Source organism: Anser brachyrhynchus, assembly GCF_964034855.1.
Source record: "Anser brachyrhynchus genome assembly, chromosome: 23".
NCBI classification, from domain to species: domain Eukaryota; kingdom Metazoa; phylum Chordata; class Aves; order Anseriformes; family Anatidae; genus Anser; species Anser brachyrhynchus.
The window spans coordinates 5,246,419-5,273,612 of record NC_137716.1 but is presented as its reverse complement, the minus strand read 5'-3'; the positions used below and the strand labels follow the sequence as shown (position 1 = coordinate 5,273,612).

Genomic DNA, 27,194 nt, shown 5'->3' with positions numbered 1-27,194 from the left:
ATGGAGGGGGTGTCACACAAGGGGGTGTCACACAAGGGGGTGTCACACAAGGGGGTGCCATGCAAGGGGGTGCCATGAAGGGGGTGTCACCCAAGGGGGTGTAACCCAAGGGGGTGTCACACAAGGGGGTGTCACACAAGGGGGTGTCACACAAGGGGGTGTCACACAAGGGGGTGCCACACAAGGTCAGGGGGTGCCAGCCCTGCTGGGCCCAGCCATGCCCCCCTCTGCCTGCACCCACAGACCCCCCCAGAGAGACCCCGGGGGGCCAAGGCCCCGGTGGTCCCAGCCCCTCAGCCCCGCACCCCAGGGCCGGCCCATCCCTGCCACAATCCCTTCTGCAGCCACCCCGTGCCCATGCATGGGGATTTGGGGATGGCCGTGCCCCCCAACCCGCCTGGGGCTGGGCACTGCCAGGCCCCCCCCCAGCCGCCGGCTGTAACCGCAGCCGTAACCCAATGCCGCCCCGTGGCCCCCCCGTGCCGCGCTGTGGGCCCGCGGGGAGGCAGGGGACGGGCAGGAGTCACCGGGAGCTGGGGCTTCAGGGCCAGAACTTGCTGGGAAAAGGCCCCCAAAAGCTGCCACTGCCCTCCGTGACGGGCACGTCCCCAAGGCTTGTCCCCGAGGGGCAGCCGAAGCCCCCGGACGCTGCCACGGGGCTGAGGGTGGAGCTGCCATGAAGAGCCTGAAGGCCAAGTTCAAGAAGGCAGACGTAAGTGCTGTCCCCGAGGGGCGAGGGGACGTGGGGACCCGCCCCGGGACATCCACAGGGACGTGGGGACCTGCCCCGGGATGTCCCAAATTTCATGGGGACACGGGCACAGAGGGGTCTGCCCTGGGATGTCCCAAATTTCATGGGGACACGGGCACATAGACAGGGACCTGCCCCGGGATGTCCCAAATTTCATGGGGAAATGAGGACTTGCCCCGGGATGTCCGAGGGGAAGGAAACAGGGACCTGCCCCGGGGTATTCCAAGTCTCCAGGGGGTCGGGGAACACGGAGACCTGCCCTGAGACACGGGGACAGCAGCCCCACGGAGGTCAGCAGCGCCACCGTGGCTGGTGAAGCCGGTGTCCCGCTGCACCCACGGGTGCCCCCAGCACCCACGGAGCAGAGGAGGGGATGGGGACAGCACCAGGGAGAGGGAAGCGGGTCCCGGGTCCTGTCCCCGTTCCTGTCCCCAGGGATGTGGGGGTGGCTGCCACGGACGGATTGGGTTCCCACCTTGGAGGCAGCGAGCCGATGCCCCTGAATTATTCAGCACCAGGCTGGCACCGTCCTCCGTGCCGGGGTGGCGGTGCTGTGCTCTGGGTGCTCCGTGCCTCAGTTTCCCCACGCTGCCCTGGGCGCTGCTGTTGAGGGGTGAGGGGCTCCTTCGGTCCTGCCGTCCCCAGGGCTTTTCTGGGACAGGTGCCTGGGAACCCTTTGTATTTTGGGGTTCCCTCCTTGCGGGGGGTCCCCTGAGATGCAGACGGGGGGGTTCTGCCCACCCCTCTTGGCCCCAGAGCTGGGAGGTCAATCTGTGCCCCCCAGGGCAGGGAGAGGGTCCTACATCCTTGGGGAGCAGGATTAGGGCAGTGGGAGGACGCTCACCCCTTGGGTTTGGGGTGCACCCTTGGCTCACTTTGGGCACAGGGTGGGAGAACTGCCCTCTCCCAACCCCCCCAGCCTTCCCCGTCTAACCGGGACCAGTCTGGGTGCTGGTCCCTGGTGTGGGACCTTGGGACCTGCTCCCTGGCAGCGATGCGGGGATGCTGCGAGCTCTGAGCGCTGCGGAGGGAGGGAAGGAGGGAGGGAAGGAAGGAGGGAAGGAAGGAAGGAGGGAAGGAGGGACGGAGGGGAGGCGTTCCCTGGCTCCCACTGCGGCAGGACCCGGCCCCCGCCCGGGCGGCGGTGCTGGACCGAGCTGGGCTCCGGGGTCCCCATCCTGAAGCCCCGTCCAGCCGTCGCCCAGGCGGGGGGCGAGGGATGCATGGCCGCCCGCCGCCTCCTGCTCGGCACCATGAAGCAGATCTGCCTCTGTGCCGCTGCCTCCTTTGCGGTACGTCCCTGCCCTCCGTCCCCGCTCCCCTTCGGTCCCGTGCTTTGGGGTAAGACACGTCCCCCCCACCCCAGCTGGACCCCATCCGTCCCCAGCCCCGTCCCCACGGCCCCGCTGTGCCCTCTCCGAGCCGCTTTGTCCTTGCACGACAAAGGGGAGGGCGCCACGCTCCCAGTTTGCCCAGTAACCCCGGGAGACGGCTTTATTCCGCACCCCACGGCGGGGTCCCCTGGCCGCACAGGGTGAGGGGGCTTGCAGTGGCACGGGGTCCCTGCCTGGTGCTGGCCAGGGGCAGGATGCGAGCGGCTCCCAGGGGTGACATCCATTTCCTGCCTCCCCTGCTGCAGCCGAGCCCTGGGCTGTCGTCACAGGCTGCGGGGCGAGCCCGGGGCTTCCCACGCTGGTCCTGCCCCGCTGTGGGCTCTTCTCTGGGTCGGGGGGGAGACACAGAGGACCTGTGGGGCAACAAACCCCCACCTTGCCCCGGTTCTGCTCAGGAGCAGGGGCAGCAGCGGCAGCTGGAGCCATCCCAGGGGACCTGGGCTCACCGGCAGCCCCACTCACCCCGACTTGCCCCCTTCTTCGTCTGGGAGCACAGCGGGGCTGGGAGGAGGCTGCGAGCCCAGCGGGGAGACCCGGGCAGGGATGGGGCTCAGGCACCCATGGGTGCTGGCTGCGGTTAGCAGGATGGCAGGAGAAATGGCCCCCGGGGCAGGGGCGATCAGGAAGCATCGTGTCGTTCCCAAATCCTGGCCCATCCAGAGCCAAACTGGGGCAGCTCTGTTAATTCCCCATTCTGTGAACGGCAAACTGGGGAGGCCGAAGGGGGTCCCCCTCCCAGGCGGCTCTCCCAGCTAAACCCTCCACGCAGCACACCAGGCACCGCAGCGCCCGGCGAAGTCCAGAGAGAGGCACCCCAAGGGATGGGGAGGGGTGGGAGACAGCAGGGGAGGGGGCGAGGGGAGGCACACACCCCCCCAGCCCACCGTCCTGCCCGCCCCTGGGCATCACAGCCTCGCCTCGGCTTCGTTACAGAGTCAGGACTGGACCAAGAACGATGAAAAGCTCCTGCAAGCCGTGGACTACAACGATGCCGGGAGGGTGACGTCTCTCCTCGTCCGCAAGGGCCTGGTCCCCACCAAGCTGGACTCGGAGGGCAAATCTGCGTAAGCGCCGGCCGGCGTCCCCAGGGCACCAGGGGGCTGGGGCCGGGGGTCGTGGATTTGGGTCGATTTGGGTCTGACAGCCCCGGGTCCTGCTGCAGGTTCCACCTGGCTGCCATGCGGGGGAACGTGGACTGCCTCGAAGCCATGCTGGCTCACGGCGTGGATGCCATGACCAAGGACAGCTCGGGTGAGGGCGCGGCCGCCACGCACCCCTGGCTAACGCCAGGGCCCCCTCAGGGCCCTCTGCTCCTTCTCCCCCTTCTGCGTGGTGCCGGGGGGACAGAGGTGACGGCCACGCGGAGTGCAAATTGTCCCAGCTTTCTCCGGGGACTCGAGCGGTGACTGCGGGTGCTGTCGGGGGCGTCTCGTTCCTCTTCAGCCCCAGCCCCGTGGGTCTTCCTGTGTGCCTGTCCGTCTGTCCCCCCGCCGCCCCCCTCTGCCCCCGCCCCGTGTCTGTCTCCTGACCCGTCCCCCCCGTCCCCCTGTCCCCAGGTTACACCGCCCTGCACCTGGCGTCCAAGCACGGCCACCCGCAGTGCGTCAGCAAGCTGCTGCAGGTACCGGGGCCGCGACGGAGGCAGGGAGGCAGGGAGGAGGTCGTGCCACGCTCAGCCCCCAGGGCAGCCCCAGCGAGGTGCCCTCTCTGCCCTCTCACCCTCGGTGGCGGTGCTGGGCAGCGTGGTGGTTCCCAGCTCTGCCTGTGGTTCGGGGCAACCCTGCTCAGCCCTCCGACCACGCCAAGGAGCTGCATCCCCGTGGGCAGCCCCTTTGCCTGTCCCGGATCCCGCTGTAACGCAGGCTCTCTCCCTCAGGCCTCCTGCCCCGTGGACGTGGCTGACAGCAGCGGCCGGACGGCGCTGCACCACGCAGGTGAGCGGGGACGGTGCCAGCCCCGTGCCGCTCGCGGCCCCGCGCGAGGCGGCGCTCAGCCTCCGTCCTTCCTTCTCCCCAGCGGTCAGCGGCTGCATCTCGTGCTCAGAGATCCTCTGCGACTTCAAGGCTCCTTTGAACGTCAAGGACAAGGTGAGATCGCCTTGTTCCTCACCCCGGGATGCTTTTCAGAGCAGCGAAACTCCAGGCCGGGGTTGGCCCCCTGGGGTTGCAGCACCCGGGGTCCCCAGGGGAAAACCGCGTGCCGTGCACGCACACGGCAAAAGCGGGAGGTAGAAACCAAGGAGATAACAGCAGGGGGATGCCCCACGCTGGAGGGGATCCAGGCGTTGTCCCCGCAGCCCCCCTCACCCAACCTTGCCCTGCCCAGGAGGGCTCCACGCCGCTGCTGCTCGCCGCCAAGATGAGCCACTCGGAGCTGTGCCGCTACCTGCTGCACCGCGGGGCGGCCGCCAACAGCCGCGACCTGCAGGGCAAGTGAGTCTGTGCTGGGCGGGGGGGACTGGGGGTGGAAATGGAGGGGAGAAAGAGGGGCTGGGCCCCTCACCTCTCCTCCCGCTGCTCAGGACAGCCCTGATGCTGGCCTGCGAGAACGGCAGCGTGGAGACGGTGGAGGTGCTGGTCAACGCCGGCGCGCGGGTGGCTGCGGTGGACTCCACGGGCCACGACGCCGCGCACTACGGGCTGGCCACGGGCAATGCTCTCATCCAGCACTTCCTGCAAGAGGCTGCTCAGCGCCGGTCCTGGGCCAGCGGTAAGGCTGCCGTGCCGCCCTGGTGCTCCACGTCCGCAGAGGATGGGCCCACGGAGGTGTTTTCACCCATTTTCCCCCTTTTTGCCATGCCACGGGGGTGGTTTCGACCATGGCGCCGCCAGCGGAAGGCTGGGAGGTGGTGCTGAGCCTCCGTTGCCTGTCGCGGTGTCTGCACATGTTTGTGCACGCTTGTTCACACGTGTGCAAGCACGGGCGTGTGTACAGCAAGCGCGCTTCTCCTGGTGTCCGCATGTGCATACCTGTGGGCACGAGTCCCCCGTCTGCACACGTGTGCATCCCCTCCACTGCACACCCGTGCCCATCCCCGTACCTGTACACGCGTGTGCCCCGTCTGTCTGCGTGTGCCCCGTGCATGCACACTGTCCTCGTGTGTATCCGTGGCTACGCGCTCCCCAAACCCCCCTGATTTCCCTTTCCTCCCGCTCTGCCCCGCGGAAGAGGAGACCACCGAGCAGACGTCGCGGGTAAGGGCCCGCCGGGCTGCCCCCCCTCCTGGCTGGCCTGGCCCCGGCCCTCGGCTCCTGGCAGGGGTCCCCAGCGGGCCCGGGGCTCTCCAGCACGGCAACGGGTCAGAAAGGAGGGAGGCCACCTTCGAAGTGACATCCCCTCCGCCACGGTGTCTCTGCAGACATCTTCGCCAAGCCAGTCGGCGGGCAGAGAGAAGAGCAGCACCCCGAGGAAGAGGAAGGCCCCCCTGCCTCCCCTGGGCACCCCCAGCCCGGTAAGAGACCGGGTCCCTCTCGGCAAGGCTTAGCTCCGTGTCCACAGCCAGCACGGCGGGCGCAGGGCACCTCAACTGTGGCCCATTGAGGGGAACCCCTCTGGTTTTGCCCTCCCTGGGGGCTGTGCGGGGGCCACCAGCTCCCTGGGGGCCCAAAACACCCCTGAGCAGCGTGCCCAGGGGGCCGTGCTGGCCTCGAGGGAGTCCCCGTGCCCTGCCGGAGCCTTTCCTTCCCCCCCCCGGTGACAAGGAGCACCCTGCACAGCCCGGAGCGTGGTCTGCTCGTGGTGGCACCCGGAGAGCTGCCACCGCGTCCAGGTGGTCTCAGGCCCGGGGGGTGAGGACGGGCAGGAGCGGGGCCACGTCGGGGACATGGGGGGGAGACAGTGACGGGGAAGGAGCTGGCACCGTCGTGCCCTGAGCCTCGGCTGCCGCTCGCCCGCAGGAGGACCGGGATGCCTATGAGGAGATCGTGAGGCTGCGGCAGGAGCGGGCGCAGTTCCTGCAGAAGATCCGGGGCTTGGAGCAGCAGGAGAAGCAGCGACAGGAGGTAGGTGCGACCGCATCGCCGGGGGGCGGAGGGGCAGGGGGGGTGGGAGCAGCATTCAGCCCTCCCCGTCGTCTCTCCGTGTCCCGCTAGCAGGCAGAGCTGGACAAGGGCTCCCTTCGCTCCATGGAGAAGCAGGTGAGGCCAGCGCGAAGGTCGTGGGCGGCCTCATCCGAGGGGTCCTGGTGCCGTTAGGACTCTGGTGGGAGCGAAGGGAGTCCTGCCCTGCAGATCCAGGAGCTGGAGGAGCGGCTGGCGGCGCGGGACAAGGAGAAGGAGCGGCTGGGCAAGGAGGTGGAGGCTCTGCAGAGCCGCTTGTCCTCGCTGGAGGTGGGCACGGGCAGCGGCCGGCAGCGCCGGGGGGCCGGGGCAGGGTGGGCAGCAGCCGACACTCCCCGCTCCGCACCCCCAGAATGAGAAGGAGAACACGAGCTACGACATCGAGACGCTGCAGGACGAGGAGGGAGAGCTGCTCGAGTTCCCAGGTAGGACCCCCGTGGCCTCCTGAGACCCCCCCCCCGGGGAGGTGGCCCCGCGCGGGGAGGAGCGGGGACGCAGTGGGCACGGCACCAGCACCGCGTGCCGCGCAGGGGCAGAGCTGCTGCTCTCCAAGAAGACCCTGAGCCCCTCGGCCGAGGAGCTGCTGGCCACGCTGCAGGGCCAGGTGCAGTCCCTCACCGTGCAGAACAAGGAGCTGAGGGAGAAAATACAGGCAAGTCCCCAGCCGCCTGCCCATCCCCGCCTCCCTGCCTCCCTCGGTCTCCTGGCGGCCTCACCATCCCCTTGGCAGGTCCTGGAGAACTTCGAGCGGGATGAGAGCGAGCCGTCCACCCCGGGGGACTTGGTGCCCGCCAGCCTCTACTACTCCCTCAAACGGGAGCTGGAGCAGCTGCGGGCGCAGGGCACGGCGGCACCGCAGGGCCTGGCCGGGACAGAGGAGGCAGAGCACGAGAGGCCGGCCCCAGCCTCGGAGCCTGGCAGCAAGGGGAGCACAGTGCAGGGGCTCAACGAGGAGCTGCCCCAGCCCCAGTGCAAGTGCAAGGCGGCGCTGGTGCCTCACCAGCAGCCTCCCTCCGCTGCCGCCCAGCAGGATGGCGCCGAGCTGGCGGAGGCCCAGGCGGCCCTGCAGCAGGCGCAGGCAGCGCTGGAGGAGCGCGAGCAGCGGCTGCGGGAGCTGCAGGCCCGCCTGGAGGCCGATGCCAAAGCCGAGGAGGCCACGGCCTCGCTGGGGGCCTCCCTGGAGGAGGCATCGCAGGAGAAGGCGGCCCTGCTGGAGCGCTGCAGCCGGGCGGAGGCGGCGGCGGAGGCCCTGCGGCGCGAGCTGGAGGCCAAGACACGGGACTGGAGGGCGGCCGGCGGCCCCGAGCCGGAGCCGGGCGTGCTGGAGCAGCGGGTGGCGGAGCTGGTGCGGCAGCACGGGGAGGTGACGGCCCAGCTGGGGCAGCTGCGGGAGGCGCTGGGCCGCCGGGAGGCCGAGCTGACGGCCCTGCGGGAGCAGCTGGCCGCCCGGCCCGTGGGGCGCCGGGAGCACGAGGAGGTCCTGGCGAGGCTGCGGCGGGCGCAGGCGGAGGCCGAGGGCCGGGTGCCGCCGGAGGAGCACGCTCGGGCCACGGCGGCGCTGGAGGAGCAGGCGCGAGCCCTGCGGGAGCGGGCGGCCCGGCTGGAGGCGGCGGCGGAGGCCAAGGGGCGCGAGGCGGCCAGGCTGGAGGCCGCGCTGGCGGCGGCGGTGCCGCGCGGGGAGCACGAGGCGGCGCGGGCCGAGCTGCAGGCCGAGGCGGCCACGCTGGCCCAGCGGCTGGCCGAGCTGACGCGGCGGCACGAGAAGACGTGCGAGGAGGTTTTCCGGGTGCAGCGGCAGGCGCTGTTCATGAAGAGCGAGCGGCAGGCGGCCGAGGAGCGCCTGGCGGCCGCGCAGCAGCAGCTGGCGGAGGCGCAGGAGGAGGCGCGGCGCCTGCAGGACCTCCACAGCCACGCCGAGGACTCGGCCCGGCTGGTCAGGGACAGGGACAGGAAGGTAGGGGACGGGGAGGAGGAGGGGTGGGGGGGGGGTTGCGGGGGTCTCCTGGGGACGGGAGCAGTGCTGTGAGCTCAGCGGCTCGCCCACGTGCCCCCCGCTGATGTGCACAGACACACGCACGTGCAAACACACAGACTGCAGCGCTGGGTGCACGCTCGCTGCCCTCCTGGCTCTTCCCCTTTTCCCCTCCCAAAGCTGAGACTGAAACCAGGGGCAGAAGCGGGAGGCGAGGTGGGAAAGCCCCGGCTCTGCCCCTGCCCCAGCGGGGGACACCCGGGGGTGGCGGCAGGCACGGCCACGGGAGGACCCCGGGGGAGACGGGGCCAGGACCCCCCTGCCTCCCCGTAACCCCCGCGTGCTGCCCAGATCACCGAGCTCTCCAAGGAGGTCTTCAGGCTGAAGGAGGCCCTCAACGCCCTCCCCGAGCCCCGAGGAGCGCCGCAGCCGCCCCCCGACGCCGCGGCGATGCAGTCCAGGATCCGCGCCCTGGAGGAGAAGCTGGCGGTGGGCGCGGGGCGCGCGTGTCCGGCGGGCCCCTCGCGGCCCCGGCCCCCTGCTCACGCCCGCTCCTCTCCCGCAGGAGGCAGAGAAGCGGCACAGCAAGGTGGTCGCGCTGTACCGGAGCCACCTGCTCTACGCCGTGCAGGTGGGCAGGGGATGGGGCTGCGGGGGGTCGGGGACGGGGCTGCGGGGGGTCGGGGACGGGGCTGCGGGGGGTCGGGGACGGGGCTGCAGGGGGTCGGGGACGCGCACGCGGGTGGCAGGACCCCGAGGTCCCTTCTCTCTGTCCCAGGGCCACATGGACGAGGACGTGCAGAGGCTCCTGTGCCAGATCCTGAAGATGCAGCGGCTGCAGGAGCAGGGCAGATGAGCCCCCGCCGACAAACCCCGTGGGACAGCCAGCGACCCAGCCGGGGGGGCCGGGCCCCTGCTCACACCCCCCGCAGCCCTTTTGCTTCTCCGGGCAGCACCCCGATGCTGGCACACGCACCCCGACACTCACCCGGCCCCGGGGGGCCCCGTGCTAGCCCCCCCACACCCCAGCACAGTAGCAATAAAGTGTTTATATTCACATTAACATCATGGCTCGTCTCGGGGGGGGTGAGGATGGGCACAGAGACACAGGTGCTGCGGGATGTAGGGGACATCGGCGGAGTTGGGGACACCGGGGTTCGATGCCGTGGGCACCCCAAAACAGGAACGGGTCAGCGCGAAGGAAGGAGTGGGGTGGGAAGGGTCGAAATCCTCGTGGCCAAGGGCAAAAAAAAAAAAAAACACTGCTCCGGGTCCTGGGGCAGGCAGGGATGCCTGCGGGGCTCTCCTGGCCTGCGGGTCCCCCCCCCGGGAGCAGCGTTTCCTGCGCGAGGAAGCGGGCTGAGGCCGGCCGGGGCTGCGGCTTCCCGCGCCGGGCGCTGACGGAGCCTCTGGCCCTGTGGCCGTGAGCGTGACAGGGGGCTGGGGGGGTCCCCGTGGGGCTGGGGGCACGGGTGGCAACCTGCTGTGGCGTGGGTGTGAGTGGTCGAGGTGGGGAGCCCGGTGCTGGTCCCCCCCCGGCAGGGTTTTGGGGTTTCTCTGGGGGACAGCCCCTGCCCAGGCGTCCCGGGAAGCGGCGGCCGTCCAAGCACCACCGTCCGCTTCCCCAGCCCGAAACCCCGATTCCGGGCACGGGACCGCAGGGGTGGCTGCGGGCCCCCGTGGGAAACCCCGGTCACACAGGGCGCTTTCGCTCCCGCCTCCGCTCCCTCCTCCTTCCTGGCAGCAGGATCCGGCCACTGCGGCGAGAAAGCTTCCCCCGTCCCCCGGGCGTGCGGTGAGGCTGGAGGGGAAACTGAGGCACGGCCATATAGCGCGGCCTGCGGGCGGGTTCGGACCCCCAGCTGTGGGATGCTGTCCCCGGGGAGGGTGCCAGGGACACCCCAGGCCCCGTTTGTCCCCGCTGCCGCCTGCCGTGGGGTCACCGTCCTGCTGCCCCCACAGGTCCCTTCGCTGCGGCGCCCCGACATGAAGTGGCTTTGGGTGGTGGCTTTTGTGGCACCCGCCTGCGCTGCTCCCTACGCGGCAGGGGACACCGGGGACGGAGGTACGAGGGGATGGGGACGACGGGGACGGCGGCTTGGGGGCGTGGGGGATGGGGGGTGGAAGTATGGGGGGATCTGGGGGGAGCGGGGACAGCGGGACTGGGCAGACTGGGAGCGGTGGGGGGGAGATGTAGGGGCACCGAGCGGGGTGGAGGCATAGAAGGGACCACGGGCAGATTTATGGGGCAGCCAGGGACAGGGGTATGGGGACACGGGGGGGATTGGGGTGACAAGGGGGGACTGAGGACAGCGACTGAGGAGGGGTGCTGGGGATGGAGCTGGGGGGCTCCAGACCCTTCATGTCACAGCCCCCCGACCATCCCCTGCCCCAGCTGGGGCCCGCGGGGGGTGGCAGGGGATTTTTTTTGGGGGGGGGGGAGGTGTGACAAGGGACGCAGCCCCTGCCCACTGCCCACTGCCATGTCCCCCAGGCCCCTGTGCCCTGCAGCACGGCGCCCTGGGCACGGAGGTGCTGCTGCGGTGCCCGGCTGCCGCGGGGAGGCCCGCCGAGTGGCGCCGGGGGGGGACAGCCCTAGGGACGTATCCTGCCCCGGGGCTGGCCCTCCCCAACGCCAGCCTGGCCCACGAGGGCCACTACAGCTGCCACCACCCCGGCACCGGTGAGACCTGGGCCAGAATCTGCCTGCGGCTGGGCCGTGAGTGACCCCAACCCCCTGGGACCCCCGCTGCCGGCTGGGGACCCCCACCCCAAGGGTGGGGAGACCGGCAGCGGGGTGACCACCGGCACCCCCCCCCGCCCCAGATCCCCCCGCGCTGCCCACTGTGGAGTGCTGGGCCATCAGCTACCCGCAGGCTGTCAACTGCTCCTGGCTCCTTGCCCCCGAGCCGCTGCTGGACACCGACTTCGTGGCCACCTACAGGTGAGCCCCAAGCCCCGGCTGAGACCCCCCCAAACCCATGCCGGAGCCCCAAGGGGGGGCTACGAGGCAGGGCAAGAGCCCCTCGCCCAGCTGCCCCCTTCATCCCCCCCCCCAGGCACGGCGTGTGGGGGGCCGCGGGGAGCAACGAGTGCGTCCGCACGGGGCCGCGGAGCTGCTCCTTCGGGGACCTGCAGATGTTCTCCCTCACCCCCTACGTGCTGAACGTGACGGCCACCAACGCGCTGGGCACCGCCTCGAGCCTCCTGCCTTTCCTGGTGGAGAACATCAGTGAGTGCTGCCGGCGCCGACCCCAAAACCTCGGCCCCCCCGCAGCCCCCTGCAGCCCCCCAAGTGCTTAACCCCGCTCCCGCTGGGGCCGATCCAGCCCCGGGGATTGCTTTGGTTGTGGGTCTCGGGGCTTTTCCTTTGAATTTGATGCAAAAACATCCGTGCAACAAGTTGCTGGGGCTCAGGCTACCTCTCTGGGCTGGTGGATGCATGTCCCTGACCCCAGTGGCCCCATGCTGGTCTCCTGTCCCCCCCCAGCCTGCATCTCACCCATTTGTTGTCTCCCCGCACCCCCAGTAAAGCCGGACCCTCCCGAGGACCTGCGGGTCTCACCCATCCCCGGGGAGACCAAGAAATTGCTGCTGGAGTGGAGCCCGCCGGGGTCTTGGCCCTTCCCGGAGTACTTCCCGCTCAAGTACCGCATCCGCTACGCGCGGGAGGAGGGCTCTGTCACCAAAACGGTACCTCCACAAACCGCGATAAACCGCGGCAAAGCCCAGGGACGGATCCCTGAGCAAGGCTGCGTCCCGTGCTGCCCTCCCCGGGGCCGGGACGTGGCCGCCCCTAACTCTGCTCTGCTTCCAGATCGGGCCCTACGAGCAGACGTCCTACACCCTGACGGGGGTGCGGCCCGGCACCCTGCACCACGTCCAGGTGGCTGCCAAGGACTTCACGGACTACGGGGAGTTCAGCGCCTGGAGCCTGCCGGCCTCGGGGACGCCCTGGACGGAGCCGTGAGAGGCAGAGCGGGGCCGGCGTCGGGTCCCCCCCTGCTCCTCCTCAGGGACCCCACACACCCCGTTCGCTCTCTCCCCGTGCCCCCCAGAAGCCACCAGAGCCCCCTGGCTGGCCGTGAAGAGGCAATAAACCATCTTGAGGCTCTGGCCTCGGCCCCGTGACATTCTTTGCTGGTCCTTGTGCCGACCACAGGGGGCAAACGCTGCGGGGCACTGGCCTGGGCTGGCACCACATGGGGAAAGGGGGGCATCTGCTGGGGCCGGGGGGGCTCCAAGGAGCTCCTATGGCAGGGAATGGTCCCTATGGAGGGTCTGGATGGGTCCCCAGAGCCCGGACTGGTCCCAGTGGAGGGCCCAGACTGGTCCCCAGCCCCCCCGTAGAGCCTGAACTGGTCCCTGTGGAGGGCCTGTACTGGTCCCCAGGCCCCCAGAGCCCGGTCCCTATAGCCCAGACTGGTCTGTACAGCCCTCCAGGGCCCGTATGCCCCCCTCCAGGGCCCATATGCCCCCCCCCCAGAGCTCGGAGGGCCCCCGCGGCCGCTCTCCATGGCCTGAACCGGGCCCCAGGCTGCCCCCAGGCCGCCCCCCCGGCCCCAGAGCCCCCCCTCCGGTGCAAGCCCCCGGGCCCGGCCCGTTCCAGCCCCGGAACCCTCTTTCACGGCCGCGGGTGCAGGGGGGGGACTCTTAGCGGCTGCACAGGGCCCAGGAGGTGGCGTGGGCGGGGCCCGCTGATAGGCGGCGGGAACAGCCTATAACAAGCGAGATCTCGCCGCGGCAACCAATGAGCGGCGAGGAGGGGGGCGGGGCGGTAAAACCGGAAGTCGCGGGAGGCGATGGGGGGCCGAGTGCGGCGGCGCACTGGGCGCGGAGGGGGCGGCGGCGGAGCCCGGGGGGGGGTTGGGGGGCCCCGAGGTGGGTCCGGGGGGTTTGGGGGGCCTCGGGGGGGTCCGAGGGGGTTTTGGGGTTCCTGGGGGTTCCTGGGGAGGGTCCCGGGGGGATTCTAGGGAATCCCGGGGGGGTTGGGGGGCCCCGGGGAGTTCCTGGGGAGGGTCCCAGGGGGATTGGGGAGGTCTTGGGGGGGTTGGGGGGGCCTCGGGGGTCTTGGGGGGTTTTGGGGGTCCCAGGGGGTTCCTGAGGAGGGTCCCGGGGGTCTCAGGGAGGTCTCAGGGGGGTTTGGAGGTCCCGGGGAAGGTTCCAGCGGGCTCAGGGAGGTCTCGGGGGCGTCTGGGGGGCTGGGGGGTTCCTGGGGGGCTCGGTCGGGGGCTGGTGGGTGCGGGGAGCGCCGGGCCGGGGTGTTTGGGGTCAGCAGGGCGAGCAGAGGGACAGACGGGTGGGCGTTCACGTTCCTGTGGTTGTGCGCAGGGCGCTGCTCTGTCCCCGTACGATGGCACCCAGGGGGCTTCGTCCTAAACGTCCCCCAGCTCGAAGCCCCGCAGGACCAGCAGAACGTGGTGCTGCGTGCGGCGAGGAGGAAACAGCCGGCGACGAGAGAGGAGCATGCACAGGGGTCGCTTATGCTCCGCTCGCTGCAGGGGATCCGCTGCTGGCGGCTGCTGGGCGGTGACGCAGCCCGGGAGGAAGGGGACGAGGGGAAGAGAGGCCCCGGGTGAGTCTGGGGTTGTTTGCAGGGTAGGCACTAAATTTCCAACGGAGAAAATAACCATTGCTCAGAATCGGGGTTGACACAGCCTGAAAATCGCTTGGACTTTTCTCGGTCTTTTTGTTCTCTGCTAATGATGCGTCGTGGACTTCTCTTTCTCTTTTTTTAGTCGCGGGACGTGCAGCGAGCGCATCTCTAAGGGGAAGAAGCTTGAGGCCCGTAAGGAGACCGTTCAGAATGAGGTGTACTCGGGACTTCCCATATTCCTCTTCTACGTCAAACGCATGCGGGGCCTGGCGGAGATCACTTTCAAGGTGAAGTGTCCTGCGGGCGTTCTGGGGAGGCCACGCGGTCGGGGGGCACGGGGCCTACCCGCGCCTCGTGGGGAAAGGGCTGCCAAATCCGGCAGAGGCCGAATCAGCGCACGTGCTGCTGGGGTCTCCCCTCAGCCGCCCGTAGCAGGGCGCAGGGGCACGGCCTCGGGAGCAGGACGAGGGGCTGAGGCCGGCTGGCTGCCCTTGGGGGGGACGAAGTCGGGAGTTTTTTGCCTGCGGCTCTGGAAGTGGCCACGAGTGAACAGGGCGCGGGATAACGGGAGCAGTTGCCCCGCTACAGTGACTTTGCTGCCTTGCTGTTCCCTTAGGTCCTGAGAACGCAGCCACGGAGCAGGGACACCCCGCGGCTCCCGAGCTGAGAAGCTCTTGGGGGAAGAGGAGAAAAGGGTGCAGAAGGAGAGGGAAGAGGAAGAGCTGAACAATCCCGTGAAGGTGCCGAAGCCTGGCCTGCTGGTGTCCTGCTCCCTGCCCGTCTGTCTCTGTTTCCCTGTCCTGGTCCCTGTCCTCCTCTGCCCCTTTCTCTTTCCCCTTCCCCGTCCCTGCTCTTCCTTTTGCTGTCTCTCTCTTCCTCCCTCTCTTTCTCTCCCTGTCCTGCTGCCTTCCCCGTGGTTTCCCGCTATACCCCTGTCCCGCCGGCTCTGCCCTTTCCCATCTCTGCTTGTGTCCCGCTCCCTTTTCCTTATTTTTTGCTTCCTGCGGCCTGGGAGCTGACCGCTGCCCACGGGATGCACAAACGAAAGCTGCTCCAGGCCTGACCTCCGAGGTGCCCCAGGGGAAGGGGCCGAGCCCTGCAGCAGCCTCCCTCCTGGGAGGGAGTTAAACGCGTGAGTTAATAAAGAGATTGCTTGATACCTTGCACTCCTGGCGGTGGTTGCAGTCCCTTCCTGTAGGGTCCAGGGGAGCAGGGTCCACGCCGGGCGCTGTCCGGCAGCCCCGTGCGCCCAAAGGGCTGCAGCTGGGGCATGAGGGAGTCCTGGAGGAGCAGTGATGGGGATGATGGGGACGGCCCCGCTGCGTGAGAGGGCTGCAGGCAGAACCCACGCTGCCAGGCGGGCAGTTCCCTAGAGCAGGTTGCCCAGGTAGGATTCCAGACGGGCCTCGAATATCTCCAGAGAAGGAGACCCCACAGCCTCCCTGGGCAGCCTGTCCCAGCGCTCCGTCACCCTCACCGGGAAGAAGTTCTTTCGCGTGTTGGTGCGGAACTGCCTGGGCTCCATTTTGTGGCCGCTGCCCCTTGTCCTGTCCCCACAGAGCACTGAAAAGAGGTCGGCCGTGTCCCTCTGCCTCCCACAGCTCAGGTATTTACAGACATCGATCAGATCCCCTCTCGGCCTTCTCTTCCCAAGGCTGACCAGACCCAGGTCTCTCGGCCTCTCCTCCCAGGGGAGATGCTCCAGGCCCCGTATCATCTTTGTGGCCCTCCGCTGGCCTCTTCCCAGGAGCTCCCTGTCCTTTCTGTCCAGCACTGGGCCCACAGCTCCAGGTGAGGCCTGACCCGGGCAGGACCGAAGGTTCCAACCCCCCTCGCCCTTCCCCAACGCCCACCCCACCGAGGGACCATTTCTCCCCCGGAACCTTTGTGTCCGGGCCGCCGCGCCGGACGGACCCTTTAGGCGGTTGCACGCGAGGCTTCGGCTCGCTGACGGGCAGCGGAACCAGCCAATGGCAGGCGCGGAGCTCTGAGGCGGAGCCCTTTGAGCCAATGAGCGGCGGGAGGGGGCGGGCGCTGTTTCCAGGAAGCGGCGGTCGGCGCGGCGGCGGCTGCCAGTGGGCGGGGGGAGCCGGGGGCGCAGCGCAGCCATGTCGGAGCGGAAAGTCTTGAACGTGAGGAGGGGGCGGGATGGGGGGGGAGGCTGGGGCTCCCAAGGGTGGGGGGCGCCCCGTGCTGGGGGGGGGTAGGGGCTGGGGGGGGGCTTAGGGGCTGAGGTGGGGGCTTGGGGGCCTCAAGGGGGTTTAGGGGCCTGGGGGGGGCATAGGGGCTGGGGGGGGGCTTAGGGGCCCGGGGGGGCCTTAGGGGGGATTTAGGGACTGAGGGGAGGGCCTTAGGGGGGTTTAGGGGCCATGGGGGGACTATGAGGGGGCTTAGGGTCTGAGGAGGGAGCCTTAGGGGGGGCTTAGGGGTTGGGGGGTGGCCTTAGGGGGGCTTAGGGGCTGGACGGGGGGCTTGGGGGCCTTGGGGGGGGCTGAGGGGCTGGGGGGGGGCTTAGAGGAGGGCTTAGGGGCTGAGGAGGGGGCCTGGGGGCTGACGGGGGGCTTAAGAGCTGAGGGCAGGGAGTTAAGGGCACAGCTGGGGGTTAGGGGCTGAGGGAGGGTCTTGTGGGGGGGCTTGGGGGCTGAGGGGGGGTTTAGGGACCGAGGTGGGGGCTTGGGGGCTTCCTCATGGGGTCACCAGCTGGTCCCCGGTGTGTGTGTGGGGGGAGTCCCAGGCAGGGCGGGGTGGGGGTCCTGGCTGCGCCTGGGGGGGCCGCTTAGGGCAGGAGGCCCCCAAATCCCCCAAGGGTTGGGGGTGCGGAGGGCGAGGGCTCGGAATCAGACAGATGGACAGACAGACAGACAGACGGCCCAGCTGTGCCTGACCAGCTGCAGCCCGCCCGCCCCCCTCTGTACCCCACGGGGTGCCCGCGCCCGGCCCGTGCCCACCTCCGCTCTGTCCCCGCAGAAATACTACCCGCCCGACTTCGACCCCGCTAAGATCCCGAAGCTCAAGCTCCCGAAGGACCGGCAGTATGTGGTGCGCCTCATGGCTCCCTTCAACATGCGGTGAGAGCGGCTGGGCCCCAGGAGGAACCGGGGGGCGAAGGGGGGAGGCGGCACGGGAAGCCTTTAACTCGCTGCAGGGGAGCTGCTGCCGGCGGACCAGAATAAAAGGGGTGTGGGAGGGAGAGGGAAGAGATGCTGGGGGGGATCCGGGGCTTGGACTGAATTTCCAGAGCAGAAAACTTGCTCAGGATACGGGCTGGCGTGGCCTGACAGGCGCTTGGGCTTTCCTTGGTCTTTTTCTTCTCTTCTAACGACGCGTTACGGGCTTCTCTTGCTCTTTTTTTTTTTTTAGTTGCAAGACGTGCGGTGAATACATCTACAAGGGGAAGAAGTTTAACGCCCGTAAGGAGACCGTTCAGAACGAGGTGTACCTGGGGCTCCCCATATTCCGCTTCTACATCAAGTGCACGCGGTGCCTGGCGGAGATCACTTTCAAGGTGAAGTGTCCTGCGGGCGGTCTGGGGAGGCCACGCGGTCAGGGGGCTCGGGGCCTGGGGAAAGGGCTGCCAAATCCGGCAGAGGCCGAATCAGCGCGCGTGCTGCTGGTCTCTCCCCTCCTCGTGTCAGTCGGTGGCTGTGCAGCGCCTCAGCCGCCTGTAGCAGGGCGCAGGGGCACGGCCTCGGGAGCAGGACGAGGGGCTGAGGCCGGCTGGCTGCCCCTGGGGGGCACGAAGTCGGGGAGCGTTTGCCTGCGGCTCTGGAAGTGGCCGTGGAATTGTCCCGGTGTAATGATTCTGCTGCCTTGCTTCTTCCTTAGACAGACCCCGAGAACACCGACTACACCATGGAGCACGGCGCCACGCGGAACTTCCAGGCGGAGAAGCTCTTGGAGGAAGAGGAGAAGAGGTTGCAGAAGGAGAGGGAAGAGGAAGAGCTGAACAATCCCATGAAGGTGCTGCCCCGTGCCCTTCCCTGCGGAGAGTGCGCCTCTCCTGCCCTGTCTGGCTCTGCCCTGCAGCCCAGGTGGCTTTTAGCAGCCACTGCCTTGGTTCTGCGGGCTCCTGAGGTGCTGCTGCCCCCTAGAGCAGCCCTTGGGGCTGGCGTGGCCAGGCTGGAGCCACCTCTGCTCTCGGGAGGTTTTCTCCCGTGCTGGAACTCGTGGCAGGCTGTGGCCTGCCCCATTTTTTCCTGCTGTGCCTAAGGCTCAGAAATGAAGATGAGCTTCTTGGTCCTCGTACCGGGTGGGGAGGCCGTGCTTGCCCTTCCCCGTACCTCGTCTAAGCCCGGCTTCCTCCCGGCCCCCCAGGTCCTGGAGAACCGAACCAAGGACTCCAAGCTGGAGATGGAGGTCCTGGAGAACCTGCAGGAGCTGAAGGAGCTCAACCAGCGCCAGGCCAACGTTGACTTCGAGGCCATGCTGCGGCAGTACAAGGAGTACGAGGAGGAGCAGAAACGCAGGGAGCAAGAGGAGGATGAGCAGGAGATGAAGTGAGTGGGCTGGAGGCGTTGCCCCGTGTGTGCAGTTACACCCCGATGGCCCTGGAACGAGGGGTTTGTGGGAGCCGTGGGGGGGGGACGTATTCCAGAGCGGGCTGCGAGGAGACGGGAGCTGATTTGGCTTGGGAAGGTGCTTGGGGAGGGGAGGGAGCCGCGTGTGCTGGGGGTGGTGGGGCTTTGGCACCGGTGGCGGATCTGGTGGGGGTGTCAGGGCTGCTGCCAGGACCTCGCCCCCCTCTGAGGACGGTCCTCGTGTGGGGGGAGAGCCCCTGTGCCTGGCTCAGGCTGCCTCTCGCGGAGCTCTCAACCCTCGGGCACCGCTTTAACGAGACTTCTTCGAAATAAATAAAGAAATAAAACACCTACGGGAGGCAGCTCCTGCTGCGGCAGGGCGGCGGGGTCGCTGCTGGGTTCCAGCTCCCCTCGCAGCTCGGGCGCTGCCGCAGCTGCTGGTGGCGGAGCAGAGCCAGCGGCGGCCCCCTGAGCGCCCGCTCTCGGCGCAGGGCCATGCTGGAGGAGGTGCAGAACCGGCGCCTGCTGGTCGACTCGGACTCCGACGAAGAAGCTGCGAAGCCATCCGCAAAGCCCGTGGCAAAAACGAAACCTACGGACATCCTGCAGGAGGTGAGCAGGAGGCAGAGCCTCTTCCACCCGCCGTGCCTCCTCCCCCTGCCCCGAGCTGCTGGCCCGGGGCTCTGCAGTTCTCTTCCTGGCCCTGCTCTGCGCAGACAGCGGAGCCCTGTGGCGGTTTTACTCAGGGGCAGACCCAGCACAAGCCCCGATGTCCGTCACGCGCGAGCAGCTCAGAAAGCGTGTGTCCCTGTGCGCTGGGCTGAACAGAGGCAGGGATCAGAGGGGATTTCGGCCTGCCTGCTGACAAAGGGGATGCCCTCAGCTGGGGGGGGGGGCCGCCCCCGTCCTTGCTCAGGACGTGGCTCCCCTTCCCTTTCAGCCCTAAAAGGACAGGCTCCCCCGTGCCTCGAGCCCACCTCAGCCACGATTCCAGGACCCCGAAGGTTAGCGGGAGCGAAACAACGGCCGGGGACAGCCTCCCCTTTGCCTCTCTGCTCTCCGTGTCGGAGACGTGCGGGACAAAAGGGCTTTTCCAGTGCTCGGCTTGCAGGGGAGGGATTATCCCCGCAGACAGGCCCCCCTGCGCCGCTGCTCCCTGCTGTCGATCCGTGCCCGCGGGGACCTCTGCCCGTTTGGGCGAATCAAAGCTGCCGCGCCTCTGAGCCTGCTGGGGTTAATCCGAGCCGTGTGCCCTGGCCCAGCGCTAATCCGCGGGCCCGGGGGAGTCGGATTCAGCGCCCGGACCACCTGCAGGCACGCAGCGCCCGGCTGGCGGAGGTCGCGCAGCCCCGCGGCACGCATCTGGCCCCTCGGCCAGCCTGGGGATGCGCGAGGCTGGTTTAACAGCCACGGGCAGCAGGGTGCTCGTGGCTGAGGGCTGTACTACAGCTGTCCAGGTCCGGGTCGGCTGTTCTTGTTTGTCCTGCTTGTGCCAGCTGCTCTGCGGGGAGGATCACAGTGTTGTAGGGGTCGGCAGGGCCCTGCAGAGCGCACCGGGTCCAACCCCCTGCCAAAGCAGTTCCCTAGAGCAGGCTGCCCATGGAGGCGTCCGGACAGGCCTTGAATATCTCCAGAGACGGAGACCCCACAGCCTCCCTGGGCAGCCTGTCCCAGCGCTCCGTCACCCTCACCGGGAAGAAGTTCTTTCGCGTGTTGGTGCGGAACTGCCTGGGCTCCATTTTGTGGCCGCTGCCCCTTGTCCTGTCCCCACAGAGCACTGAAAAGAGGTCGGCCGTGTCCCTCTGCCTCCCACAGCTCAGGTCTTTACAGACATCGATCAGATCCCCTCTCGGCCTTCTCTTCCCAAGGCTGACCAGACCCAGGTCTCTCGGCCTCTCCTCCCAGGGGAGATGCTCCAGGCCCCGTATCATCTTTGTGGCCCTCCGCTGGCCTCTTCCCAGGAGCTCCCTGGCTTTTTTGTGCCGGGGAGCCCAGAACTGCACATACCACTCCAATGCCCCCCTCGGCTGCTCCAAGCAGCTCTCCTCACGTCTCTTGCTCTTTGTGCTGCTGGTTTTAGTGTTACTCCTCCTTTTCCCTCCGCTCCCCGGCCAGAGCCCTAACGCCCCGGCTTCGCCCTGCAGGACCCCCAGCCCCAGAGTAAGAAGCTGAAGACCGAGAGCTGGGAGCGCAGCGTGGGCAAACTGAACAGCAAGTCCCAGCTGGCCGGGCTGGTCACGGTGAGGAAGCAGAAGCCCAGTGCCAGCCTGGCAAACAGGACAGAGAACCGCAGCACCACGGCCAGCGCTGGTAACTGCACGTGGGGGGGTCGGGGGCTGGCTCCTCGGAGCTGAACGACCGGGGGTGGGTTGTGGCAGCACCGAGTGATTGTTTTAGCTCTGCTATCTAAACCAACTCTGCTGTCTTTGGAGCCTGAACGCTCCCAGGTCGAGCCTTTGTTGGGAGACAGATGGGACTGCGATGGGGTAAGGACAGGGGGGGTTGCCCCTGCTTCCAGGGGATGTTTCTGGTACCCGATGCGCTCGGGGAGGAGAGATTCCTTCCTGGCAGCGAGCCGGGACCTTGGAGGCAGACGGGCAGGGTCAGCAGCTTCCAAACGGCGCCGCGGTGCTCAGATAGGGCGCTGGAAACCATCACAACAGCGAGATAGGGACACGGCAGCGAGAAGGTCGCTTCGGTTTGGGGCCTGATTACAAAGCCTCCCGAAGTTTGGGAATTTGGAGCCGTTAAAGAAGCGCTGAGAACAGTCGGGCTCGTGGTTCGCCGCCCCAGGAGCCAAGTAGATTTGGGGAGGAGCGGGCGAGGTGATTGGTTCTGGGCTGCTTGTTCCTACGCTTCGGGCTGAGCAAGCCCCTGCGCCCTCAGGGGGTTTTTGGGGCCCGTATTTGCCCCTTTTTCATTCGCTTTCTCCAGTCTGTGGCTGCTGGCCGGGTGGAGGGGCTGCCGCCCTCCGAGGACCCGGCTCCGAGCTGCCGCGGGCTCTGTGCCCGTGACGCTGCCTCGCGCTGGCAGCTCGCGCGGTCAGAGCCAGGGGCCGGCTCCTCTCCTCCCTCCCAGTGCCTGAAGCCCCCCCGGGGGCACGGCGGGCGCTCGGGCAGCCCAGCACCCCCCTCTCCCGGCACCACTTGTGAGCGGGCGGGGGGGGGGCTCCACGGACCCCGGGCCGACCTCGCTGCTTCCTCCAGCTCCCGCGGGGCAGAGGCAGGAGCCCGGCTGACGGAGCAGGGGGGGCTCCTCGTCCGCCCGATTTAACCTTGGCCTCGTTTGATCATCAGGCCGGGGGCCAAGGCACTGCTCGGGCTCTGGCTCCTGCTCCTGCCTGCGGCTGGGGCGGCGAGGCAGCCTCGTGTTTCCGCGCGGCCGGGCTGTGCCGAGCCGGCGGGCTGTACCCGATGCCTCCCGCTCTCCTCTCCCTTCGCCTTCCAGGCTCGTTTCCCCCAGCGACGGGCACCACGTCCACGTCGTCCTCCCTTGGCTTGTTGGGGGCATATTCGGACAGCGAGGACAGCGCCGGTGACTGACGAAGCGGAGCCAGGCCGGGGAGCAGGGCAGTGCGGGCTGCTGCCCCCCCAGCACCCCGCGCAGAGCTGGCACTGCGACCGTGGGGCCCCGGGGGGTTTCCAGCCTGCCTGGGGTCCTGGCGTCTTCACTTCCCCAGGGCACCAGGGCCGGCCAGGGCCGGGGGAGTTTCTCCGTCCTGCTGGCACCCCCTGTCCTCAGCCCCCCCCCTCCGGCTGCTCCGGTGCCCAGCTCCGCGCCCCGCCACTGCCACGGAGGGGCCCCGGGGCCTCCCTCCTGCCCCCCGGCCCTGCAGGGGGAGGCGGGGGCTCAGCACCCTCCTTTGTGGCCCCCCCCCAACCTCCCCCGTCTCAAGCAGTGAGTTTCTCCTGCCCCCCCCTCCCACAACGGGGGGGCTCGGATCCTTCCATGGGGGGGTGGCTGTGGTCCCCCCGCTGTCTTGCCGTGGAGGAGGTGCCTCTCTCGCGGGCTCTGCTCACGGCCGGGTAATAAATGGGATGTGTCAGAGCTGCTCGTTACTTCATCTTCACCGGGGGGGGCAGCTTTATCCACAAGGCGCGCGTGTGTTTGGGTCCCCGTGTCCGTCCCGGGGGCTGCTGTGCGAAAAGGGGGGACCCTGAGGAGCTGGGCTGCCCAGGAGCTGGGCTGGGGCTGTTCTTCCTCTTGTCCTAACCCCGGTGTTAATTTCCTCCTTGTCAAGGCCCCCACCTCTAATTGATGAGCTGCTCTTCGCTAATTAACCGCCTCTTAGAGCCCCGCAAATGGTCTCTGGTGTGGGCTGCTGGGCTGGGGGGGGGGGGGCTTTGTGGGGTGGTTTTGGGATGTGGGGCTTTGTGGGGTGGTTCTGGGAGCCGGGGAGAAGAGGCAGCCCCCCCCCCCCCAGCCGCGGTGCCGGGGCTGATTAGCATTCTGCGCACACGCGTGGTAATTAGCCTGCTCAAATATTAATGCCGGATTTGGGGCTCCAGCCCCGGGCTCTGTTCGATGGGGTCTGGCAGCGGGGGCTCTGGGGGACCACCGAAGCCCCCCCCCGGCACCCCCCCCGTCCCAGCTCCTGTGCGTGCCCCCCCAGCGCCCCGCTGCGCTTCCAGGAAGGGAAACCTTTGTTCTGGGAAGGGCCGAGGTGGGGGGGGGGCAGCCTGGGGGGGGGCCCTGACCCTTTACCCCCACCCCATACAGGCCTTGAGCCCCCCCCCTCTCCCCCAAATCCCCAGGGGCACGGGGGGAGGCGCGGCCTCCTGCCCCTGCTGATGAAGCTGGAGGGCTGCGGGTGGCCTTGTGGCACGGGGGGGGGCTCCTGTCTCCCCCCCCAGGCTGCTGGGGGGGGTGGGGGGCTCCTGTCTCCCCCCCTGCCAAGGCCGAGGCAGCCCCGCAGATGCCGGTGCTGCCCCACAGACCCTTCCCGGAGCTGGGGGGGGGCACAAGGCGGGGGTCCCCTGGGGTTCAGGTGCCCCCACCCCCACCCCTGTGCCCCCCGACCCCATCCCTGTGCCCCCAACCCACGAACGGGAGCGGGGGGGACCGGGGGGGGGCTCCCGCTGCCTGCCGGGGGGGTCCCTGTTAACCTCCCCCTTACCCCCAGGTCGCGGGGGGGGGGGCGTCCTGCGACCATCTCCCCCGCGGGGGTCTCGGTGTCCCCCCCGTTCCCCGTGCCCCCCCCCTCGGGTCATACCCCCTTCCCCTCCCCTCCTAACCCCCTCCTACCGGTGCCGCTGCCCCCCCTGGTGCCGGTTCCCCCCCGGTGCCCGTTGCCCCCCTGGTGCCGGTTCCCCCTTGGTTCCAGTTCGCCCCCCCGGTCCCCTTTCCCCCCCGGTGCCCGTTCCCCCCCCCGGTGCCGCTGCCCCCCCGCTGCCCGTTGCCCCCCCGGTACCGGTTCCCCTCCCCGGTTCCAGTTCCCCCCCCCCGGTGCCGGTGTCGCCCCCCCCGGTGCCGGTGTCCCCCCCCCCACCGGCGAGGCGGGGGCGGGGGGGGGGGGGGCCGGGGGCTCCGGTCCTCGCCGAGCGCGGCGGCGACACAAAGCGGCTCCCGGCGGCGGCGGCTGCGGGGGGGCCCCGGTGCCGCTCCCGGTGCCGGTCCCGTTATGGCCAAGTGGCTCCGGGAGTACCTGGGCCGGGGGGGCCCGGCGCTCCCCCCCCGGCCGCCCCAACCCGATTACAGCGGTACCGGCACCGGGACCCCCCCCGCGGCTCCCCCCGGTGCCGCCGCTTCCCCCCGGCACCGCTTGGTGCGGGTGGGGGGCGCGGGGCCGGGGGGGGGCCGCCGCCGACCGGAGCAGGTAGGAACCGGGGGACGGGGGGGGGGGGAACCGGGGAGGGAGGCCGAGGGACCGGGGGGGGGGGCACCGGGGAGGATGCTTTTTTTTTGGGGGGGGAGCCGGGGGGACCGGGGACGAGGGACTGGGGAGTGGGGAAGGGGGCCCGGGGGGGGCAGGGTGGGGGTGAGGGGCTGGGGGGGCAGTGGGGTGCCGGGGGGGGGGCTGCAGAGCTGGGGCTGGGGGGGCTGGGGGGGACCCGAGGGCAACGGGGGGGACCGGGGGGCTGGGGGGGCTGGGGGAGGAGCGGGGGACTGGGGACAGTGGGGGGAACTGGGGGGGGGGACTGGGGTTACTGGGAGAGGAAAGTGGGCAGGGGGCTGGGGGGGGGGGAGGTATCGGGGGGGGGGAAGGGGAGAGGGCACAAAGGAACCGGGCGGGAAGGACCCGGGAAGGGGCCGGGGGCACCCGCAGCAGGGAATGGGGGGGGCCCTGCGGGGTCCCGAGGAGGGGACCCCCAGGGCTGGGGACCTGTGGGGGGTCCCGGGGGGGTCCCGTGGGGGGGGGGGGGGTCCTGTCCCACCCAGGCCCCCCCTGTGCAGTGCCCCAACGAGAGCGAGTACTCGGAGCCCTTCGAGGGGGAGCAGGACGTGGTGCCCGAGGGGGGCACCGAGGACCCCGGGGAGGCTGCAGGTGGGTGACGCTGGGTGCCCGTGTCCCTGCACCCCCCCACACCCCCCCCCCCTTTACTCACCCATCCCCTTGGGGGGGGGCGGGGCTGACACCCAAGGGTGCCCCCCATGTGCGTCCGGGCCCCGCTGTGTCTCCCAGCCCTGCCCGTCCCCAGGGTGCCCGCAGCAGGGCGAGGAGGGCAAGCGGCCGAGAGCCCGGCGGGGGCCCCAGCTCTACGACACCCCCTACGAGGGGTGGGAGAAGGCGGCCGAGGGCGCGGGGGGGGGCGCAGCCCGGGACAGCCGCCTGCCCCGCGACGACGAGCGCCCAGCCGACGAGTACGACCAGCCCTGGGAGTGGAAGAAGGACCACATCTCGCGGGCGTTCGCAGGTGCCGCCACCCCGCGGCCCCCCAGCACCCTCCTGCCCCGGCCCCCCCCGTACCCGCGGGTGCCGCCTGGGGGTCCCCCGGCCCCACGTCCCCCCAGCCCCTCTGGGTACCCCCCCCCCCGGCATCCTCCAGCGCTCCTGCGTAGCACCCTTGGGACCCTGCTAAATACGGGTGCCGCCGCGGCACCCCTTGGCACCCACGGGAATCGCCCCACACCACTGCTGTCCCCAGCAACCCCAGGGGTCCCCTGGCCCCGCTGCCCCCCGACACCAGTGGGTTCCCCCCAGGGGGGTGCAATGGGACATCGTGGCAAGGCAGAGCCAAGGGGGGGGGGGGACACCCTCGGGGGTGGACACCCGCTGACATCCCTTCATGCTCCGGCACTGGGGGGGGGTGGCCCAGCTGCTGGTGTCCCCGTGGATCAGGTGGGGGTGCCGGGCCCCCGCGGTGGGTGACAGCCCCCTTTGTCCCTGCAGTGCAGTTTGAGAGCCCCGAGCGCTCCCCCAGCCTGTCCCGGCAGCCGCCGCGGCCCCCCCGGCCCCCCCCAGGCAGCAGACCGGGCTGCCCGCCCAGCCCGGGGCACGTGGACACCTCGCTGCCGCTGGAGAAGCAGACGTGAGTCGGGGCGGGGGGGGGGACACACGCAGACCCCCCACCCCGAGGGGGTCCCCTCCTCTGTGGGGTGGCACCAACGTCCCGGTTGGAGGCACCGAGTGAGGGTGCCCCACAGATGGGCCCCTGCGGCGTGGGGGGGTCCCCATGGCACAGAAGGGTGCCCTGGGTGGAGAGGGTGTCCCCATGGCATGGACGTGTCCCCGTGGCACGGGTGGGTCCCCGTGGCAGGGACAGGACAGAGGGATACAGACGGGTCCTGGGGTCACGGGTGCTGCGTTTCGGGGTGCGGGGGGGGTGCCACACGCCGAGGTGCCACGTGCTGGCCGCCGGGGTGACCCGCGGCTCCGTGCAGGTGGTACCACGGCCCCATCGGGCGGGCGGGCGCGGAGACGCTGCTGGCACTGTGCCGCGAGGGCAGCTTCTTGGTGCGGGACTGCGAGACCAGCCCCGAGGACTACTCGCTCTCGCTCAGGTGAGTGCGGGGCCCGAACCCCCCCGGGGAGAACCCGAGCGCCTTGGGGGGGTTGTTTCGGGACGGGGCTGTGCGCGTGGGGCGGTTTTCCTGCTTGCATCCCTGCGCTCGGCGTGTGCATGCGCGTTACGCCGAGGTTACGCCGAGGCCGTGCCCCGTGTGCCTCAGTTTCCCCCCACGCCCCCACAGGAGCAGCCACGGCTTCGTGCACGTGAAGCTCACGAGGACGCGGGAGCGACACTTCGTGCTGGGGCGCGCGGGGGCCGCCTTCCCCTCGGTGCCCGAGGCCGTGAGGCACTACACAGCGCGGGCGCTGCCCATCCGCGGCGCCCGCCACCTCTCCCTGCTCTACCCGGTGGCTGCGCAGCCCCTGTGAGCCCCGCGGCTCCCGCAGCCGAGCCGTTGTTCCCATTAAAGGCCGACGTGCGCCCGAGCTGCTGCCGGCCGTGTGCTCCGTGGCACGTAGGCACGAGACGCACCGGGGGCTACGGTGTGGGGGGCGCGGGGTGACACCCCCACGGGGGACGAGACGGGCTCCTGGCACCCTTCCCATCCCGGGAAAGGGCTGCCCGGGGTCCCCCAGGAGGGCTGCCCGGGGTCCCCGGCTGCAGAAGTGCCCTCTGCAAGGGGGGAGCTGCCGGCGGTGCCCCCCCCAACCCCGGCGGGGCCGTGCCAGGAATGGAGCGAGCGCTTCCGGAGCGGTGGCTGCGGCCGCCGCGTGCCTGCGTGCCGACGGCGAACTGAAACGAGGCCGCGGGACCGCAGAGCAGCTTCCCTGAAATGGGGAGGGGGGGGCCAGGGGGCTGCAGAGCCTGCTGGCCTCGCGCTGTGCCCCCTCTCCAAGCCCCAGCCACGTGCGTCCCCTGCCCCGTGTGGCCTGAGCCCACCCGTGCTGGGGAGGCCGCGCCGGGGGCACCCTGAATTTGGCACCGGTTGCCCCCCCCCAGGGGTGGGTGCCGCGGGTG

The 27,194-nt window shown here is 69.8% G+C and overlaps 4 protein-coding genes across 7 annotated transcripts; all 4 read left to right on the top strand.

The window, feature by feature from the left end:
- The first annotated feature begins 117 nt into the window (after positions 1-117).
- On the top strand, positions 118-9,249 carry ANKRD24 (ankyrin repeat domain 24). 2 transcript variants are annotated; one of them, XM_080566437.1, is made up of 19 exons: positions 118-712; positions 3,079-3,209; positions 3,308-3,396; positions 3,702-3,766; positions 4,022-4,079; positions 4,162-4,232; positions 4,471-4,577; positions 4,667-4,854; positions 5,314-5,339; positions 5,504-5,596; positions 6,042-6,146; positions 6,237-6,281; positions 6,375-6,473; positions 6,556-6,628; positions 6,734-6,855; positions 6,934-8,157; positions 8,527-8,664; positions 8,741-8,806; positions 8,954-9,249. In XM_080566437.1, exons 1-19 carry the CDS (start codon positions 677-679, stop codon positions 9,029-9,031), a joined length of 2,814 nt encoding a protein of 937 aa, XP_080422563.1. In that variant the 5' UTR covers positions 118-676; the 3' UTR covers positions 9,032-9,249. The 2 variants fall into 2 exon arrangements, with proteins under 2 accessions (XP_080422563.1, XP_080422562.1); XM_080566436.1 differs by lacking the exon at positions 118-712 and adding an exon at positions 764-2,043 and having other exon boundaries at positions 8,954-9,248.
- A 255-nt stretch (positions 9,250-9,504) lies between these two features.
- EBI3 (Epstein-Barr virus induced 3) lies at positions 9,505-14,937 on the top strand. Of its 3 annotated transcripts, none has more exons than XM_080566442.1 (10): positions 9,505-9,598; positions 10,138-10,240; positions 10,670-10,894; positions 11,002-11,119; positions 11,235-11,407; positions 11,705-11,868; positions 11,993-13,056; positions 13,507-13,750; positions 13,914-14,058; positions 14,388-14,937. In XM_080566442.1, the coding sequence occupies exons 2-7, from the start codon at positions 10,162-10,164 to the stop codon at positions 12,143-12,145; spliced, it is 912 nt and encodes a 303-aa protein (XP_080422568.1). In that variant the 5' UTR covers positions 9,505-9,598; positions 10,138-10,161; the 3' UTR covers positions 12,146-13,056; positions 13,507-13,750; positions 13,914-14,058; positions 14,388-14,937. The 3 variants fall into 3 exon arrangements, with proteins under 3 accessions (XP_080422568.1, XP_080422567.1, XP_080422566.1); XM_080566441.1 differs by lacking the exon at positions 9,505-9,598 and adding an exon at positions 9,636-9,993; XM_080566440.1 differs by lacking the exon at positions 9,505-9,598 and adding an exon at positions 9,637-9,970.
- Positions 14,938-15,761: 824 nt separating this feature from the next.
- Positions 15,762-22,335, top strand: YJU2 (YJU2 splicing factor homolog). The gene is made up of 8 exons (XM_080566438.1): positions 15,762-15,903; positions 16,739-16,839; positions 17,132-17,276; positions 17,597-17,731; positions 18,086-18,267; positions 18,780-18,900; positions 20,433-20,598; positions 21,736-22,335. The coding sequence occupies exons 1-8, from the start codon at positions 15,880-15,882 to the stop codon at positions 21,828-21,830; spliced, it is 969 nt and encodes a 322-aa protein (XP_080422564.1). The 5' UTR covers positions 15,762-15,879; the 3' UTR covers positions 21,831-22,335.
- Positions 22,336-23,812: 1,477 nt separating this feature from the next.
- SHD (Src homology 2 domain containing transforming protein D) lies at positions 23,813-26,662 on the top strand. Its single transcript, XM_080566282.1, has 6 exons — positions 23,813-24,103; positions 24,682-24,772; positions 24,927-25,142; positions 25,619-25,757; positions 26,110-26,229; positions 26,419-26,662. Exons 1-6 carry the CDS (start codon positions 23,909-23,911, stop codon positions 26,603-26,605), a joined length of 948 nt encoding a protein of 315 aa, XP_080422408.1. The 5' UTR covers positions 23,813-23,908; the 3' UTR covers positions 26,606-26,662.
- The last annotated feature ends 532 nt before the right edge of the window (positions 26,663-27,194 follow it).